The 17251-nt window shown below is 42.9% G+C and overlaps 1 protein-coding gene across 5 annotated transcripts in view; it reads left to right on the top strand.

The window, feature by feature from the left end:
- LOC129828030 (protein diaphanous homolog 2-like) overlaps positions 1-17251 on the top strand; it is a 644069-nt gene that overhangs the window by 347387 nt on the left and 279431 nt on the right. For all 5 annotated transcript variants that reach the window (XM_055889439.1, XM_055889440.1, XM_055889442.1 and 2 more), the window contains 2 exons: positions 6292-6393; positions 8401-8640. In XM_055889439.1, the coding sequence (XP_055745414.1) occupies positions 6292-6393; positions 8401-8640 (342 nt within the window). The remainder of the gene's footprint in view (positions 1-6291; positions 6394-8400; positions 8641-17251) is intronic.

Here is a 17251-nt window from a genome sequence, read left to right as displayed (position 1 = left end):
GACCGAAGAAGCGGAATGAGGACATATTTGTACACACTCAGTTAATTCCTCACTAAGGGGATAAAGAGTCTGCATAGATGCTGTCATTAAAATTGTTTATTGGGATTTGACATGAAAGGCATCTGAAGTTACTCTGTTTGAAATAGGCATACTAAATATGTCATGACGTGCCTCCTGGTTTAAAAATTAAAATATATATATAAGTTATATACTTTTTTGTTGTTGTCAATTTCTGGTGTATTCAAGCATACCAAACAAAAATATCTTAGTCATTCTTTACACATTTTGGCATCTACTCATTTGCATACTGTGCAGATGTAGCACATGGGGATGTGTGCAACTTACTCCTCAGCATTAAGTTTCCCGCTTACGTCGCCTCATTAGCTAGCTTTTGAGGGTGGATGGTCACGTGTTTGTGAGGCAGAGGTCCCAAGTTCGCACCAGGTATGGTGGTACTCGCTAAGCAAGGAGCCTCATCTTCTTCCATTATCTGTTTTGAGAGTTACCTGCATTTCAATCCCCTAAAACTGCCTCAAACTATCACGTTTCCACCTTTCAAGAGTTGGAACTCAGAAACTCAGTTTGAAAAAAGAAATCATCATTGACGAAACTGTCATGATTAAAATGAAAATGGATGTGGAGACCTTTTTAGAAGGGCACTTGTTTGACTGCTCTTCAGTATCGAACTCAGAGGCCTTTGGAGACCTGCTGCGGTGCCACAGCGGGAAGACGTCAGTCCGACGTTACACTTCATCACAGCAGCACAGGGAGAAAAACACCATGCTCTGACACAAATCAATTAAAACGAGAAAATTGCATCTGTCAAACACATCGAAAACCACAACTTGCTGTCTTTGAATGGGATGTGAAAAATCTCAAATGTATCTGTGTCGGCTTCCCGCGAGGTGTTTAGAGAGGAAAACAAAGAGTTTCCACCTGATTTGTCCTGTTGTTTGAGTCCTTTGACTTTAATAAAGAGTTTAATTCTTGGATAACATTTTTGTTGATTGTGCTGTCCCTGTGACTATAATTAGAGATTTGTTGATCTTCCCTTCTCCCCGACTTCACTGTTGGGAATATTCACTGCCTGAAGAGAGAATCACAGGAAAAGTAGATTTCTGCCATACAAAGGAAACGGGAGAGAAATTGGTCCGCGTAACCTGTGTGTGTACATATTCTTCCAATCAGAAAACAACTTGCTAGTAGAATGAGCACTGTGTCAAAGTCCAACTGTATGCTTCACACAGTCTCATGAAATACCTGATAGATGACTGAAACAAGACATGTCATCATATTAAAATTGTATTCCGCAATATCACTTATATATGTTCTTTAATTGGAGTATCAATGCAGGGAACCAGTTTCTTGATAGTTGGTCCTTTCTCATACAATATTTTATAGTATTCCTAATCAACAGAATGATCCATTAGTACAGTTTCCATGCACAATCAATGCCCATTGGTCAATACAAATAGTTACACTATCTGTCGATCTATCTGGACGTCATTAGTCTCCAGGACCCCAAATGGACATGTGGTAACTGTAGCAGCCCTCCAATAATCTCCCCCAGATGCTGAATGTGTCTGTCTGGAGGTCTGACGTAAGGAGTCTGGCCTAACCCTATGGGGACTGCTGATAATTAACTAGATATGACAAATGAAATAATAATCACACTGAGAAATTCCATCTCCATCTCCATCTCAAACTCTTTACCAAACCGAGCAGCACAGACTGAAGTCTGGGAGACACCAGTGGAAGCGGTCGCAGACGAGTCCACAACACACTCTAATTGTCTCTTCTGAACTTGCTGCCGCGGAGGAAAACAACCCCAATAATCGGATTGTGGGAGCATTAGTGATGATGATTGCCAAGGCTGAATGGTTTCGTTGTTGTGTAGTTGCATTTACTCCTGAATCAAATATATGTTGTTCAGGAGGGCTTTGTTGTTCAACCCAACTGCCAGGGTAATATTCCTCACACTCGGAGGAGATATGAAGAGGACATAGAAAGACAATTCCGCTGGCGATGGCTCTTTGTTGCACAATTCAAATCAAATCAAACTTTATTTGTCAAGTGCGCCGAATACAACAAGTGTAGACCTTACCGCAAAATGCTTAACCAACAGTGCACTTCAAGAAGAATGAACAAAATATTTACCAAATAAACAAAAGTGAAAAGTAATAAAAAAGTTACACAATAAAATAACAATAATGAGGCTATATACAAGGGGTACTGGTACCGAATCAGTGTGCGGGGGTACAGGTTAGTTGAGGCAATTTGTACATGTAGGTAGGGTTGATGTAACTATGCATAGATATTAAACAGTGAGTAGCAGCAGTGTACAAACAAATGGGGGGGGGGGGGGGTCAATGTAATTAGTCCGGTGGCCATTTGATTAATTGTTCAGCAGTCTTATGGCTTGGGGGTAGAAGCTGTTTAGGAGCCTTTTGGTCCTAGACTTGACGCTCCGGTACCGCTTGCCGTACGGTAGCAGAGAAAACAGTCTATGACTAGGGTGACTGGAGTCTCTGACTATTTTATGGGCTTTCCTATGACCCCGCCTATTTTATAGGTCCTGGATGTCAGGAAGCTTGGTTCCAGTTATGTACTGGGCCGTACACACTACCCTCTGTAGCGCCTTACGGTCAGATGCTGAGCAGTTGCCATACCGGACGGTGATGCAACCGGTAAGGATGCTCTCGATGGTGCAGCTGTATAACTTTTTGAGGATCTGGGGACCCATGCCAAATCTTTTCAGTCTCCTGAGAGGGAAAATGTTTTGTCGTGCCCTCTTCACAACTATCTTGGTGTGTTTGGACCACGATAGTTTGTTGAGTGATGTGGACACCAAGGATCTTGAAACTCTCGACCCGCTCCACTACAGCCCCATCGATGTTATCGGGGGCCTGTTCTGCCCGCCTTTTCATGTAGTTCACGGGAGATTGTGTCCGCAAAACCCGCGAAGAGCTCCAAACCAGTTATTTAATATACCATGGGAAGACAATAGTCGAGTGGCAGTTTGAATCTACAAAAATATATATATATATATATGTTTCTGCTACACAAGCCGGAAAAAGTTACAGTAATATTATTTTGAATTGGATTGCGATATTTTGGAGGTTCTTTCCTGGTTTGCACTTTCAAACTAACAGGGTTAATATTCAAATGTGTTTTGCACACAATAAGAAGTGTGTCATAAACTGTGACCGACTTTGAGCGTATGTTTACTTAATTTTTCACTGCAAGGTGGTATCCATTTATGTTTTTATAATGATTTTCTATCAAATATGTTATTTTATTAATGGACAATAATTTACTTCCATAATGTCTAATAAGCAATGCTCAGCAGCTTCTCCATGGAGAACAGTAGAACTTAGTGGAGTGAGTAATCAATCAATCAGAGTTTCTACCTGAGAGGTCAAGAGTGAATAGCTGTCTCTTTTTGGGGTGGGAATTAAGGTTGAGTCCCAAATGGCACTCTATTCCCTATAGAGTGCACTACTTTTGGCCAGGGTCCATAGAGCCATTTGGAAGCCCCATCATTTGTACACCGTAGCCGTTAGTACACTGTACTCAAATGTTATGGAACGTCATCTCCCACATCCCATTCTATGCGCTGGTTCTTAATTGGTGTCCACTATGATTAATAGTGTTCATTATTAAAATATAATGAGGCTACATAACTGGCACACACTTGTTAGCTCTAATTGGGAAAACATTCCGTGGCTAATATAGAAGGAACACACATTTCATAGAACTGTTGCAGCCCATACTGGAACTGACAAACCCCACAGTATTTCTTTCCAACTTGTTGGTTTCTCGACTGGTGACTCCCCAGGGGAAGGGGAGAGCTGTCATCATTAGTGGACAGTAGACTCTGGCCCATGTACTGTGTGATGGCTCATGGCTGCTGTAGTCCAGGGCAGTGGTCAATGTGTGTGTGTGTGTGTGTGTGTGCCTATGTGTCTGTGTGTGCGTCTTTGTATGTATGTGTGTGTGTGTGTGCGCGTGCATGTCTCTGTCTGTCCTGGTCTAGCCTTGTCATGTGACCAAGGTCCAGCCTGCTCCTGCTTTCTAAATTAGGGGAGCTAATGAGGGAGGAAGACACCAGAAGATCAGGGAAAGGGCACCTCTCCTCCTCCTCCTCTTTCTCATCCTCCTCTTTCCGAGAATAATAAAAAAAAATCCCTGCTGTGCTTCATTTAATTTACTGAACTGACCTTTCCATGCACAATTAACATTTAAGGGAAATTAAGCTTTTCTCCCTCCTCCTCCTACTCATCTTCCTCACTTTTTGGACCTGTATGATAATTGTAAAGTTCGACTTTGGCTTTCTGAAAGTCAAATTCAATTTCGAAACTACGAACACCAGGTTAATCTTATGTAATCTTACTTATGAATGGTAAATAGCCATGAATTCCAAGTAAACAGGTGTTTGAACTGTGTTTCACCGGAGCTCTTCTCACTGAGGTGTGATGCATCCAGCAGTGAGAGCACCAGATAATATGACCTTTTCTTATCCATCCTCCTACCTCTCAACTAGGGATGGGCATTTTAAATGATTTCACTATTCAAATAATATCTCACATTTTTTTTCTCTGGATATTTGGATAGTCAAAATATATGTTTTAAAGAATTTAAAAAAGGGTTTTCAACTTAAATGGGGACTTGCTTGCGCTACTTGTTGTTTCAGTACAACCATGTGGGGGAGGGGTGTTAGAGGAGCAGGGTCTGTTGTCTGACAGGAGGGAGAGAGAACCCTTACAAAAAAAATATACCATGGTAGTACAATGAAAAAATGCCATGGTACAGTCATGTTTTTTTGGTCACTACCATGGCAGGAAATGTCATGGTACTGTTGCAATACCATGCTATTTTCCTGCCATAGTAGTGACCAAAAAACATGATATTATCATGGTTGTTTTTTAATTGTACTATCATGGCAGGAAAATACCATGGTATTTGTACCAGTACCATGGTATTTTCCTGCCATGGTATTGACAAAAAAATATATATTTTTTTCATTGTACTATTTACCATGGTACATAAATTAACATACATTTACCATGGTACATAATGAACCAAATACCGTGGTTTTGTACGAGCAGCATGTAGTGAATCATGAAAGCATGGTAGTTGTTTACAATGTATTATGATAGTGTTCCCACTGTTTTTCGTGTGAAGTGACAAAAAACGTAGTAATCTATGGTACTCAAATAATACAGCATTGACTCCTCGCTCTGCAATGGCAACGTGTTTGCCTAGTAGCCTCTTAAACCCCTTTAGCTCGTAGTGAAAAACCACAACACACATTGTCTCTTAAACCTAGGGTAAGTTGAGAAGAGTGAAGGGAGTCAAAAAGCTTAAAGATTTACACTAGGATATCTGGTGATGCTCTCTTCAATATAGTTTTCAGTTGTCTCGCTCTAATTCAACTGACTTGGCTACTATTATACAATTCTAAATAGCCAACATACTAAAAAACTATTTGTAAAAAGGTATTAATTATCATCTTATCTCACAGATCAATTTTCATAATGTAATACTCAACATATCCTAAAAACAGAAAGTTAAAATGTTTCCCTTTGTTTACACTCGGTGTGAACGTTCGTTGGTACTGTCGCCATGACTATTCAAGGCTAGCTTGACTGGATCTAACTTTAGCCGACGTTAGCGTCTATGCTAACAGACGTTTATAAATTAATTAAACTATCAAAACATCATCAAGAATTAACACTTATGTCATTACAGTCCGCATAACTTAGTGTGTCATATCCTATGCTTTATAACTCTACTATAATAACGTTTAAATATTTTGTTTATCTTGTGCTTCTCTCTTCAGTTGACCATCATTCAACTGACTTCACACTTACTAGGCAGGTTAGCATGAGAGTGAGAGCGAGAGCGCGTGAAGCAACTACTAGAGCGAGCGGCTCTATACCAGGCAGTGATGCAACCAGTCAGGATGCTCTCGATGGTGCAGCTGTAGAACCTTTTGAGGATCTGAGGACCCATGCCAAATATTTTCAGTCTCCTGAGGGGGGATAGGTTGTGTCGTGCCCTCTTCACGACTGTCTTGGTGTGCTTGGACCATGTTGAATGCTGAGCTGTAGTCATTGAGTTGCATTCCTTTTGTCCAGGTGGGACGAACACATCCCCAATTGGCGTTACTAACGCTTCTGTAGATGTTGTAAGCATGTATTGCTACCACTGCATCATCAAAGGAATTATCTAAGAGAGTTTCAGATATAGCCAGTATATACATGTGTGTGTATCTGTGTGTGTTTGCAGAACCTGATAAAGAACCTTCCGGAGCAGACGGAGCTGAGCGCACTGGCGGAACTTAAGAGCGAGTATGAGGAACTGTGCGAGCCAGAGCAGTTTGGCATTGTGGTGAGTAGGCTTACGTATTACACCATAGCACCTAGCTAAAGCCCCTCAGGGAGATGATGCTGCCTCACAACACACCGACACTGACACACACACACACACAAACACACACAAACCCCTTTTTGAGAAAAAACATTTTGGGATATAAAAAATACAGCCATACAGCCTTGAGGCTTTCTTCAGGCTCAGACCTATTCAATATTTAAAGAGACACTGTAATGTAAAATTAAAAGAGTGGAAATATAAAGATTTTTTTTATGACAGGTCAAATATGGCAGTCTGCTCTTTGACTGAGAGAAGCTGTGAGTTTGATCAATAATAAAGTGTGAAATATAGTAGCTGTTAAAACGACACTGTCATTCCAGGTGTCAACAAATTCCATATGTTGTCTGAAACTTTCAATATTTCCCAGTGATATAATCATAGCCTCAGGCTTTGGGTTCTCTGTCATAAAGTTAGTGCACTCTACTTCGTTGTGAATTCAGGACATCTCAATGATACATCGCAAGCCACTCTAGGTAATTTAGTATAGTTGCCACAAGTGCTAGATGCAGTTGATTTTGAGGTTACACTTTAGCTTAGTTTTTTTTTATAAAGTTAACATTGACATTTTTATACCACATTGTGGTATATCCAGAGCTCATTATCAAAGTAGATAACAGAGAACTTTGTATGTTTAGCTATATCTTTATATAGGTAACTGCCAACATAGTGGAAACACTTGAGTAAATGAGGGATACAAGTTATGATAGCCATTGCTTCCACACAGGTGTGGTTCCTGAGTTAATTAAGCAATTAACATCCCATCATGCTTAGGGTCATGAATAAAAATTCTGGACCTGCCATTATTTTGTCCATCATTTTTACTACCATGGCTGTGCCCTTTTAAGACACTTTATGTTGGTGTTTTCTTTATTTTAGCAGTTACCTGTATCTTCAGGTTCTCTATACTCTTCTAGGTCATTGATGTGAAAGAGAGTGTTCTCAGTCAACCTAATGTGTTAAGAATAATATGATAACGTTGCATTGTGGTAAAGGTACACATGCAACTCAATTTGCACTCATTCAGTACAATTGACTTTTTAGGGTGGTGTGTCTCTACCTGTGACTCTTTGAGGATGTAATGACGCCAGGCGTGACAATTCCCCTGTGTGATCTAGCATAGAGCTGCCGTGGTAATATACCGCTCCCGCTGGTGAAGCTACCTCATCAACACCGCCACGACACACAGGAGCTCATGAGGGAAATAAGTCACTTTCAGCCTCCCCTCCTGCAAGAGCTGTCACCCATTTTTTATTGTGATTTCCCTCTTATACCGAGAAATCAAATCAAGGGTGGGGGAAGTGGATGGGGGGGGGGGGCATAATGGCTTTCGTTTGATCGACATCAGGACCGTGTCTGCCTCGTAGCGTCAGATTATACGGCAATCTGTGGCATGTTGGCGGAGGATGCGAGGCAATCTCTCAACCTGCTGCCTCGACTCCTCCACTTGCTATATTTCTAATTTTCAGACAGTTTGTCCTTATTTTTTAAAACACATTTCAAGCCCTACAGGCACGGAATTCAAAATATTGATTGGAGTTATATTATTTACCCGCAAATCTGTTTCATGACAGATTTTTTTCGAATGCAGCGATCTGGTCTTGCTTGGGCCGAGATATTGTTCAGTGGCCCATCACTAGTTATTACTGTTATCAGGTGTGATTCATGCCATAGTTGATGAAGGGACATCTGTCTAGTCTAAAAAGCCAGACAGGATACATTTCAATTAGTGAATCTTGACAAAAAAGCTGAACGCGTTGTACTTACCCGGAGACAATGTAATATTTCACACTAAGTATATGTTCTATACATTTTCTGTAGAGCTCCACATGGTCACGTTGGCCACACTTTAAACAGCATATAACTTATAGAGACTTAATCAGGACAGCGTAGAGCTTTTATAAACCATACGGAGGTTTCCTAAACTTTAAACTGTTCCTAACAAAATATTGTTACGTTTTCCTCTAGATGAGCTCCGTAAAGCTGCTGCGTTCGCGCCTCAACGGCATCCTCTTCAAGCTGACCTTCGAGGAGCAGGTGAACAACATCCGACCGGACATCATGAACGTGACGTTCGCCTGTGAGGAGGTGAAAAAGAGTGACAGCTTCAGCAATCTGCTGGAGATGGTGCTGCTGGTGGGCAACTACATGAACGCCGGCTCCCGGAACGCCCAGACCTTCGGATTCAACATTAGCTTCCTCTGCAAGGTTGGTACTGCAAGGACTGCATGAGATTGACCTCGCCCCTTTCAGGCTTACTTCTCTCTCTCTCTCTCTCTCTCTCTCTCTCTCTCTCTCTCTCTCTCTCTCTCTCTCTCTCTCTCTCTCTCTCTCTCTCTCTCTCTCTCTCTCTCTCTCTCTCTCTCACTCTCTCACTCTCTCACTCTCTCACTCTCTCACTCTCTCACTCTCTCACTCTCTCTCACTCTCTCACTCTCTCACTCTTGCTCACTTCAACTGTCCCCAGTTGAATTATATAGTGGAGATCATACCAGCATCAGACACATGCATTTCAGTGGGGTTGGTGCAATAGCAGTGGTTTGTTTTGTTTTGTTTTATTTGAGTGGAGTAATGGGAGAAACTATTTACAGAAAGCATTTGGTTGCACCCTGAGATCCATTGACTCTTGGCAACTGTCTTGGGGTTGATGTGCTATCAGTGTCCCGTCCCCAGACCCCACTCCAACGTCCGAGGCATCAACCTCCACCACGAACTGCCGGGACCAGATGGATTAGGATGGGGGCTGTAGATGAACCGGCGGTAGAAATTGGTGAACCCAAGGAAGCATTGCAGCTGCACTCTGGATGTAGGTTGCTCCAAATCCACCACCGCGCTCACCTTTCCAGGATCCATCTGTATGTTGCCTGCAGCTATGATGTATCCAAGTAAGGAGATGGTGGAGCGATGGAATCCTCTTCTATTTTTTTGATGAACAGCTGGCTCTCCAGAGGACGCTGGAGGACTTGTTGGACACGGATGACATGTTCTTGAGCTGAGCAGGAAAAAATGAGGATGTCATCAAGGTAGACGAACACGAACCGGTTCAGAATGTCACGGAGAACGTCGTTAACCAGGGCCTGGAAAACAGCAGTGCTGGTCAGTCCGAATGGCGTCACCCGTTATTTGTAGTGCCCACTAAAGGCGGTCTTCCATTCATCCCCTTTCCGTATCCGTACCAGATGGTAAGCGTTCCGGAGGTCCAATTTGGAGAAGATGCCGGAGAGGCTCGAAAGCCGAGGCGATGAGTGGAAGCAGATAACGTTTTTTAACCGTGATGTCATTGAGGCCCCGGTAGTCAACACACGGCGCAGGGTTTTGTGCTTCTTCTCCACAAGAAGAACCCTGTGCCGGCGGGGGAGGCAGTAGGATGGATACTCCCTGGAGCCAGGGAGTCCTCAATGCACAGTCCCAGACTGGACACACCTACTCATTCAATGGTCTTTCTTTATTTTTACTATTTTCACCATTGTAGAATAATAGTGAAGACATCAAAACTATGAAATTACACATATGGAATCATGTAGTAACCAAAAAGGTGTTAAACAAATCAAAAATATATTTTAAATGTGAGATTCTTCAAAGTAGACACCCTTTGCCTTGATGACAGCTTTGCACACTCTTGGTACTGTACGTCTCCATCGCCTTGGTCTCCGGACCTGACAACGAATAAAGCCATCCCCCGATGCGGTGTAGTGCCTGGGAGAAGGTCGATGGCACAGTCATATGGCCGATGTGGAGGAAGCGAGGTGGTATGGGCTTGCTGAAAACCTCCCGGAGGTACTGGAATACCGCGGGAACGGTGGAGATGTCTGGGGCTTTTTCTCAAGCCTGCAGGAAGATGTCCTGTGGCAGGCTCCAATCCATTGATTGAACCCACAGTCCAGTCAACAAGGGGATTGTATCTCTGGAGCCATGAAAACCCCAACGCAACGGGTATCTGAGGGGATTCGATAAGTAGAAACTGGATCGATTCGCTGTGGTTGCGTGACACTCGCAGGTTGATAGGGACCGTGTTTTGGGTTACTCTACCAATTGAACGCCCATCCAGCGCTCTGACATCCATGGGAATGGAGAGGGGTCGAGTGGGGATTCCCAGCTCAGACACCAGGGTAGCGTCCATAAAACTCTTGTCGGCCCTGGAGTCAATGAGTACCCGGAGGGATTCAGACCGGACACCTAACAACAGGATGGTGTGGAGAGGGGTACGAGTAGGGGAGACTCGACATTCTCCGTAATGCCCACCTGCATACTCATACCTACTGATGAGCCGGATATTTTTACAGGTGAGTTAGAAATGTAATGACCTGTAGTCCCACAATACAGACAACTCTTGGTTTTCAGTCTATGTAACCATTCGGCAGGAGACAATCTAGCTTTGCCAAGTTGCATTGGCTTCGGAGAAAGCGAGTCGGCAGACCTCTGTGATTCCCGGTGGAATGCGGGTAGCCTCGGGTTCTCTCGGCAATGTAGACAATTCCTCGGAGGCTAGGTGGGATCCGTGGACGAGCGAGGGGGGGGGTGGGTGGGAACAGACCTCTCCCTCCTACGTTCCCGTAGACACCCATCGATCCGGATGGTCAAGGCAATGAGAAAGTTGAGATCGATGGGCAGCACCCGGGCTGCGATCTCAGCTTTCACCTTCTCCGATGACCCATAAAGGAATGTGTCAAACAGGGCTTCCGGGTTCCAGGCAGTCTCTGTGGATACGTGCGGAAATCGATTCCATAGTGTGCCACACTACGGGAGTCTTGGCGTAGCCGGACTAGCTTCCGCGCAGCCTCTCTCTTTGGACAACCGAGAATCAAACCCTTTCTTCACCTCCACCATGAACTCCTCTAGACTGAAACACACGGTGGCTTGTTGCTCCCACAACGTTGTAGTCCATGTGAGAGCCCTCCCGGACATCAGTGTTATTAGGTACACTACCTTCGAGTGGTCAGAGGGAGAAACAGAGGGCTGTAGCTCAAAGATGAGGGAGCACTGGGAGAGAAACACCCAACAGGTCCCTGAATCTCCAGTGAAGCGTTCCAGTGGAGGTAGGCAAGGTTCTCGGGAAGCTGGGGTGGGCTGGGCGGACTGACGGTGGGGTTAATGAGGGGCATGGAGGTTACAGTAGTGGCTGGTTGTCTATAAGACAATCCACGGACTTGCTATAGCAGAGTATGGGAAGCACGTTTGTGCTGTGTCAGTAAGGTATAGAACGGCAGACAGGCTCAGGGTCAGGGCAGGCAGAATGGTCAAAACCGGGAGGACTAGAAAACAGCAACTATAGAAAACTCGAAAATGGGAAAAAACGCTGGTAAGACTTGACGGGACAAGACGAACTGGCAACAGACAAACAGAAAATGCAGGTATAAGTACACAGCAGATAATGGGGACAAATGGGAGACACCTGGTGGTGGTGGAGAAAAGCACAAGACAAGTGAAACAGATCAGGGTGTGGCACTTACTTCGATTAAGATAAGCATAGTAAGGTGTTTAAATAAATAATGCCATACTCTGCCGTTTGCCATAATCAGTTTAATATCTAATTATTACTGTGCATGTAGACATACTAATTCACAGGGCAATTCAAGCGTCGCCAATATGCATTGATAATGTATTGGACCTATAGCTTACTGCACAAACCTCATTGCTACAGAACTGTTTTTTAATTGGTTAATGTTGCATAAGCTTACATTTTACATTTTTTATCTCAACGGACGATCTCGCCTAGCATTTTGACTCAGAGGTGATCTTGGTGACCACTGGTCTAGGGTTTAGACAGAATGTTGTGACAAACAAAAAACATCAAATCAGTGGCAGTCCCTTGGATAAAAACAGCTCATCGTTGAGAGGTCGAATGAGAATTGTGAAAGCTAATAGGCGGGTCACAAAACAGTCCAATAACGGCGCAGTACAACAGTGGCATGCAGAACGTCATCTCGGGAACGCACAACCACTAGGTCATTGTCACGGATGGGCTATTGCAGTAGACGACCACACCAGGTTCCACTCCTATCAGCTAAAAATAAGAAGAAGCGACTCCAGTGGACAATTGTGGAGTGAAAAAACATTGATTGGTACAACGAATCCAGGTTCCGGTTGCTTCATACTGGTTGCAAAGACAGGATTTGGCGTAAGCAGCATGAGTCCATGGCCCCATCGTGCCTGATGGCAACGATACAGGCTGGTGGCGGTGATGTAAAAGTGTGGGGAATGTTTTCCTTGTGCACGTTAGGTCCATTGATACCAATTGAGCTACGCTTTCATGCACTGAATAATTCAGTCCGTTATGGATGCAAAGGGGGGTACAACCCGCTACTAGATGGGTGTATGTAATAAAGTTGCCACTGGGTGTGTGTGTGTGTGCGTGTGTGTGTGTGTGTGTGTGTGTGTGTGTGTGTGTGTGTGTGTGTGTGTGTGTGTGTGTGTGTGTGTGTGTGTGTGTGTGTGTGTGTGTGTGTGTAATCCCCCCGCCCCCCCAAAAAATGTCAAATGAAAGAAGTCCAGAATATGTATAACTATACATGTATATATATTTACAGTTGAAGTCGGAAGTTTACATACATTATATCACAAAAGTGAGTACACCCCTCACATTTTTGTAAATATTTGAGTATATATTTTCATGTGACAACACTGAAGAAATGACACTTTGCTACAATGTAAAGTAGTGATGTGTACAGCTTGTATAACAGTGTACATTTGCTGTCCCCTCAAAATAACTCAACACACAGCCATTAATGTCTAAACCGCTGGCAACAAAAGAGAGTACACCCCTAAGTGAAAATGTCCAAATTGGGCCCAAAGTGTCAATATTTTGTGGCCACCATCATTTTCCAGCACTGCCTTAACCCTCTTGGGCATGGAGTTCACCAGAGCTTCACACGTTGCCACTGGAGTCCTCTTCCACTCCTCCATGACGATATCACGGAGCTGGTGGATGTTAGAGACCTTGCACTCCTCCACCTTCCATTTGAGGATTCCCCACAGATGCTCAATAGGGTTTAGGTCTGGTGTTTGTATTTGCGTACTATTGCTTTTTAACCTTTATTTAACTAGGCAAGTCAGTTAAGAACAAATTCTTATTTACAATGACGGCCTAGGAACAGTCTGCCTTGTTCAGAGGCAGAACAACATATTTTTTTACCTTGTCAGCTCAGGGATTCGATCTAGCAACCTTTCTGTTACTGGCCCAACGCTCTAACCACAAGGCTACCGGCTTATTTAAACACATTTTTTTTGGCGGGGGGGGGATTATGTGCTTGTTGTTGTGTATTGCTAGTTAATACTAATGCACTGTTGGAGCTAGAAACACAAACATTTTACTGCACCAGCGATAACATCTGCTAATATTTGTACGCAACCAATACACTTTGATTTAATTTGATTTGTCTTAGGGGCAACTTCACCCTACACCAGTTGACGTGTTTCGTGGTGTGTCTTTGCAAGACAGAAGTTACTCTAACTGCCCCTAAGTAGAGAAACACAATTTGACACACTATGAAGTGATCCCTTCTATTTTCCCCTTCTATTTTTTTTAATCAGATGTGGTATTTCATCAATGTTTGTTTTAATTAATGACATCCAGTATAGACACGCATCATAATCATATAACCAAGTTAAATGTAATCTATTATAAAATATTTGTTTCTGAAATAAAGTGTATATTAACCTTAATTACATTTTAAATGGTCCATATCCATAATGACAAAACACGTTTCATAACAATTTTAGTCAGTCACATTCTTCTGACAAAACGTAATACAGTACTATCTATAATTTGATTTATTTTTTGGAGGACAGTAAGATGCTTCTAAATCCCCCCCAAAATAAAATGTAATATAAATTATAGCATGTAGTAATAATAGATCTAGCGGATTCATTAACCCATAAAGAGTGGCGTGATTCAATACATATGACGGTTAGCGTTGAAAACCCATGATATGTCTCAATTGACATATTATTTCCTACATAGTGCACTACTTTTGATCAAAGCCTTATGGGCCCTGGTCAAACACAGTGCACTACATAGGTAATATGGTGCCAATTGATACGCAGCTCCAACTTCACTTTGGTCTCCCTGCAGCCCGGGGCTGAATCGGAGTGATGTGTCTGGTGTGTGGAGATCGGCCTAGCCCCAGGAGGCTGATTGGCATATTATTGATGGCCAGGGAAGAAAATGTCCACATTCTCAGCTAGGGTCAATCAACTAAATGGCCTCCCAGCTATCTAATGGGCTCGTCAGGGAGGTTGTTCAGGTGTAGTGCAAGAGCTGACCCTGTCACCTCCCCAGACCATCCTTTCTGTCCCTGCCAAGGCCGAGGGACACAGACACTGAGTCCCCCAGGGGCCTATGCTGGAGCCAATGCAGCAACCTCGATATTGGCTTCGGTTTTTACAAGGGGCAGTGATGAAAGTTGGTTATATGAGTCAGCTGGGTGTGGCGGTGAGGAGAAGGTTAATGCAAGGTATTATTGTGCCCTGAATGCACTTTTTCTTCCTCACAACATTCATTATTTGCTTGATGAATGGAGGGATTGTGTGTATTCCTCTCATATGTCAGATAGCAGGGTATCAGTTACACGCAACAGGGATTTCATCATCAGAAGATGGAGGATCCACCTCGTCTTCAAGAGGAAGTCGTGAGACAACGGACACACTCATTTTGTTTTGTTATTGAAACAAGTTAACGGGGAAGTTAGGAACAGCTGGTGTAATTACTCATAATCATTGAACAGTGTTTCTGTTTTATCCCTGACTTACTGAGGTAAAAGAAAACTCTCCAGGCATATAATTACTTTAAATGGTTGACCACAGCTTAAGTTAAACAGAACAGGCTATCACTTTGAGAAGTCATTTGAATGTTTGACTTTAAGCTGAAAGGCCACGTCCCTAGCCCTCCAACTTGTGAAACATCTGGAAGCTTCCGAAGGTAATACCATGAGTAACATGAATGGCCACGGCTATTATCATAACCGCCGTTCACGCCGAGATGATAGCACAGTTCTCTGTGTTGTCATAGAAGTCATATCAATGGAGAGGAACTTTCATCAGGTGTGTTTGATCGGCGGAGGAATGTAAAAGCAGAGTTCTATCTTCAGTCCCTTGAAGTGAAGGGTTGGCATTTTTATCTATGGAAATTATGTCGCTTCCGGACCCTGGTCATCTTCTTGCTTGGGACACTAAGGGCATCCAGGCTGTTTAAAGCTTCAGTTAACTTTAATCTTATTGAGAAAAAGAATGTGAAGAATAAAATAGAGGGGAAAAAGCATCATACTTTAGACTGAACAGCTTTGGATTCTTGGCTCCTCGGCTTCTTGTCATCGACTTCTCACAAAAAAGTAAGTTCTGTGGAAGAGATTTGACATCTTTCAGGAAAGGTAGACTCGGAGGAATGCACACACAGATTACAGCAACTTCAAATAAAGTGAAACCGCGCGAGGAGAAGCTTTACCGCTCAGTCGGAGCAGCTTTCAAAGCCGTACGCAAGAAAAGGGCTTTAAATTAGACATTAAGTTCATTAAAGCCGGGTTCTTCTCTCACCCTTTGGGGACCAATTATATACATCATTCATCTTAATATATGGGCTGCAGACTGTGTGGAGAGGAGTTAGTGGGAGGCTGCTCTCTGAACAACCACGGCTGTTGTATCACTATGGTTTAATTATGAGGAGATTCCTCTGTATTTTATCATCAAGGGTTTATTAAGGGCACCGAATGGAAATAAAAATGCTGATTTTGTTTTCATTGTAGAAAAGTGTCGATTCAAAAACTCATATTTTGCCTGCTGTTGCTTACCAGTACAATGACAACAATCATATATTGAGATCCAACTAGTACTTCACTCCTGTGATGTTTTATACATTCTCATCTCAGAATTGTTAAGGGTTGAATAATGATATTCATGCATTACAATATGCCCTCCCTCCTTGTACCAGATTCAGTTACTTTTAGAAACCTGAAGAAACCTCTTATTTTACCTATCATTGTGTTCCTTTTACAATTCACATACTTTGACAGAACACTGACAGAATATGTCCCTATAATTTATAACAATAGTTTTGATTGACAGATGTTTCTCACAGCATAAGCTATTTTAAACATCATTCCAATTTAGTTTTTGGAGAAAATATATTGTTCATTTAAAATATATTGTTCTTGGACAACATCCACTGTTCAATATCCTCTATCCCATCTCCCCCTCTGCACCTCTAAAAACCTGGCCATAGCCAGGGATGTAGCCTGGGGGCTCAGTGACTATCTCGTGTCACTCTCCCCCAAAAAACCCGGCTTAGTGTGTTGATGTCTGAGATTACCACCACCGTCTGTAGCTGGTGTCCACGCTTCAATAATTAACAAAGGCCACTCAGCCCCACTGCCATGATTCCCCGAGCCTTCACACAATCGCCGCCACTGACACACACACACACACTTGCATACATGAAAACGTACGAGCACTTACACACTCACACACACCTTAGCTGCTCAAACTGAAATTCACAGATTACATGTGAGCGAAGATCTATACAGTAATCATTTATTGAAGAGAGCCAGGTTGTAGAACTCAATCCTTCTGTTGGCGTGAGGGATCTATATTCCCATTGCCACTTTTTGTATTTGATTACCTAATTGTTCCTTTATTTATATATTTCCCTTTAACATCTCGACAGATTGTCATTATCATACAGGCAGCCAATGTCTTGGCTCACGACTTGGAATGCTAAGTGTGATAGAATGAGTACATGGGAGTATACTAACTAGTTAGGGACTTGGTGTAATGCTAACTCAAAGTGATATCCCGTATCCCATGTTAAACAAACTCCCCTCACATAGAA

The sequence above is a fragment of the Salvelinus fontinalis genome, chromosome 29, assembly GCF_029448725.1.
Source record: "Salvelinus fontinalis isolate EN_2023a chromosome 29, ASM2944872v1, whole genome shotgun sequence".
Taxonomy (NCBI): domain Eukaryota; kingdom Metazoa; phylum Chordata; class Actinopteri; order Salmoniformes; family Salmonidae; genus Salvelinus; species Salvelinus fontinalis.
Note: the sequence above shows the minus strand (reverse complement) of the source record. Positions and strands in the feature narration are given on the sequence as shown.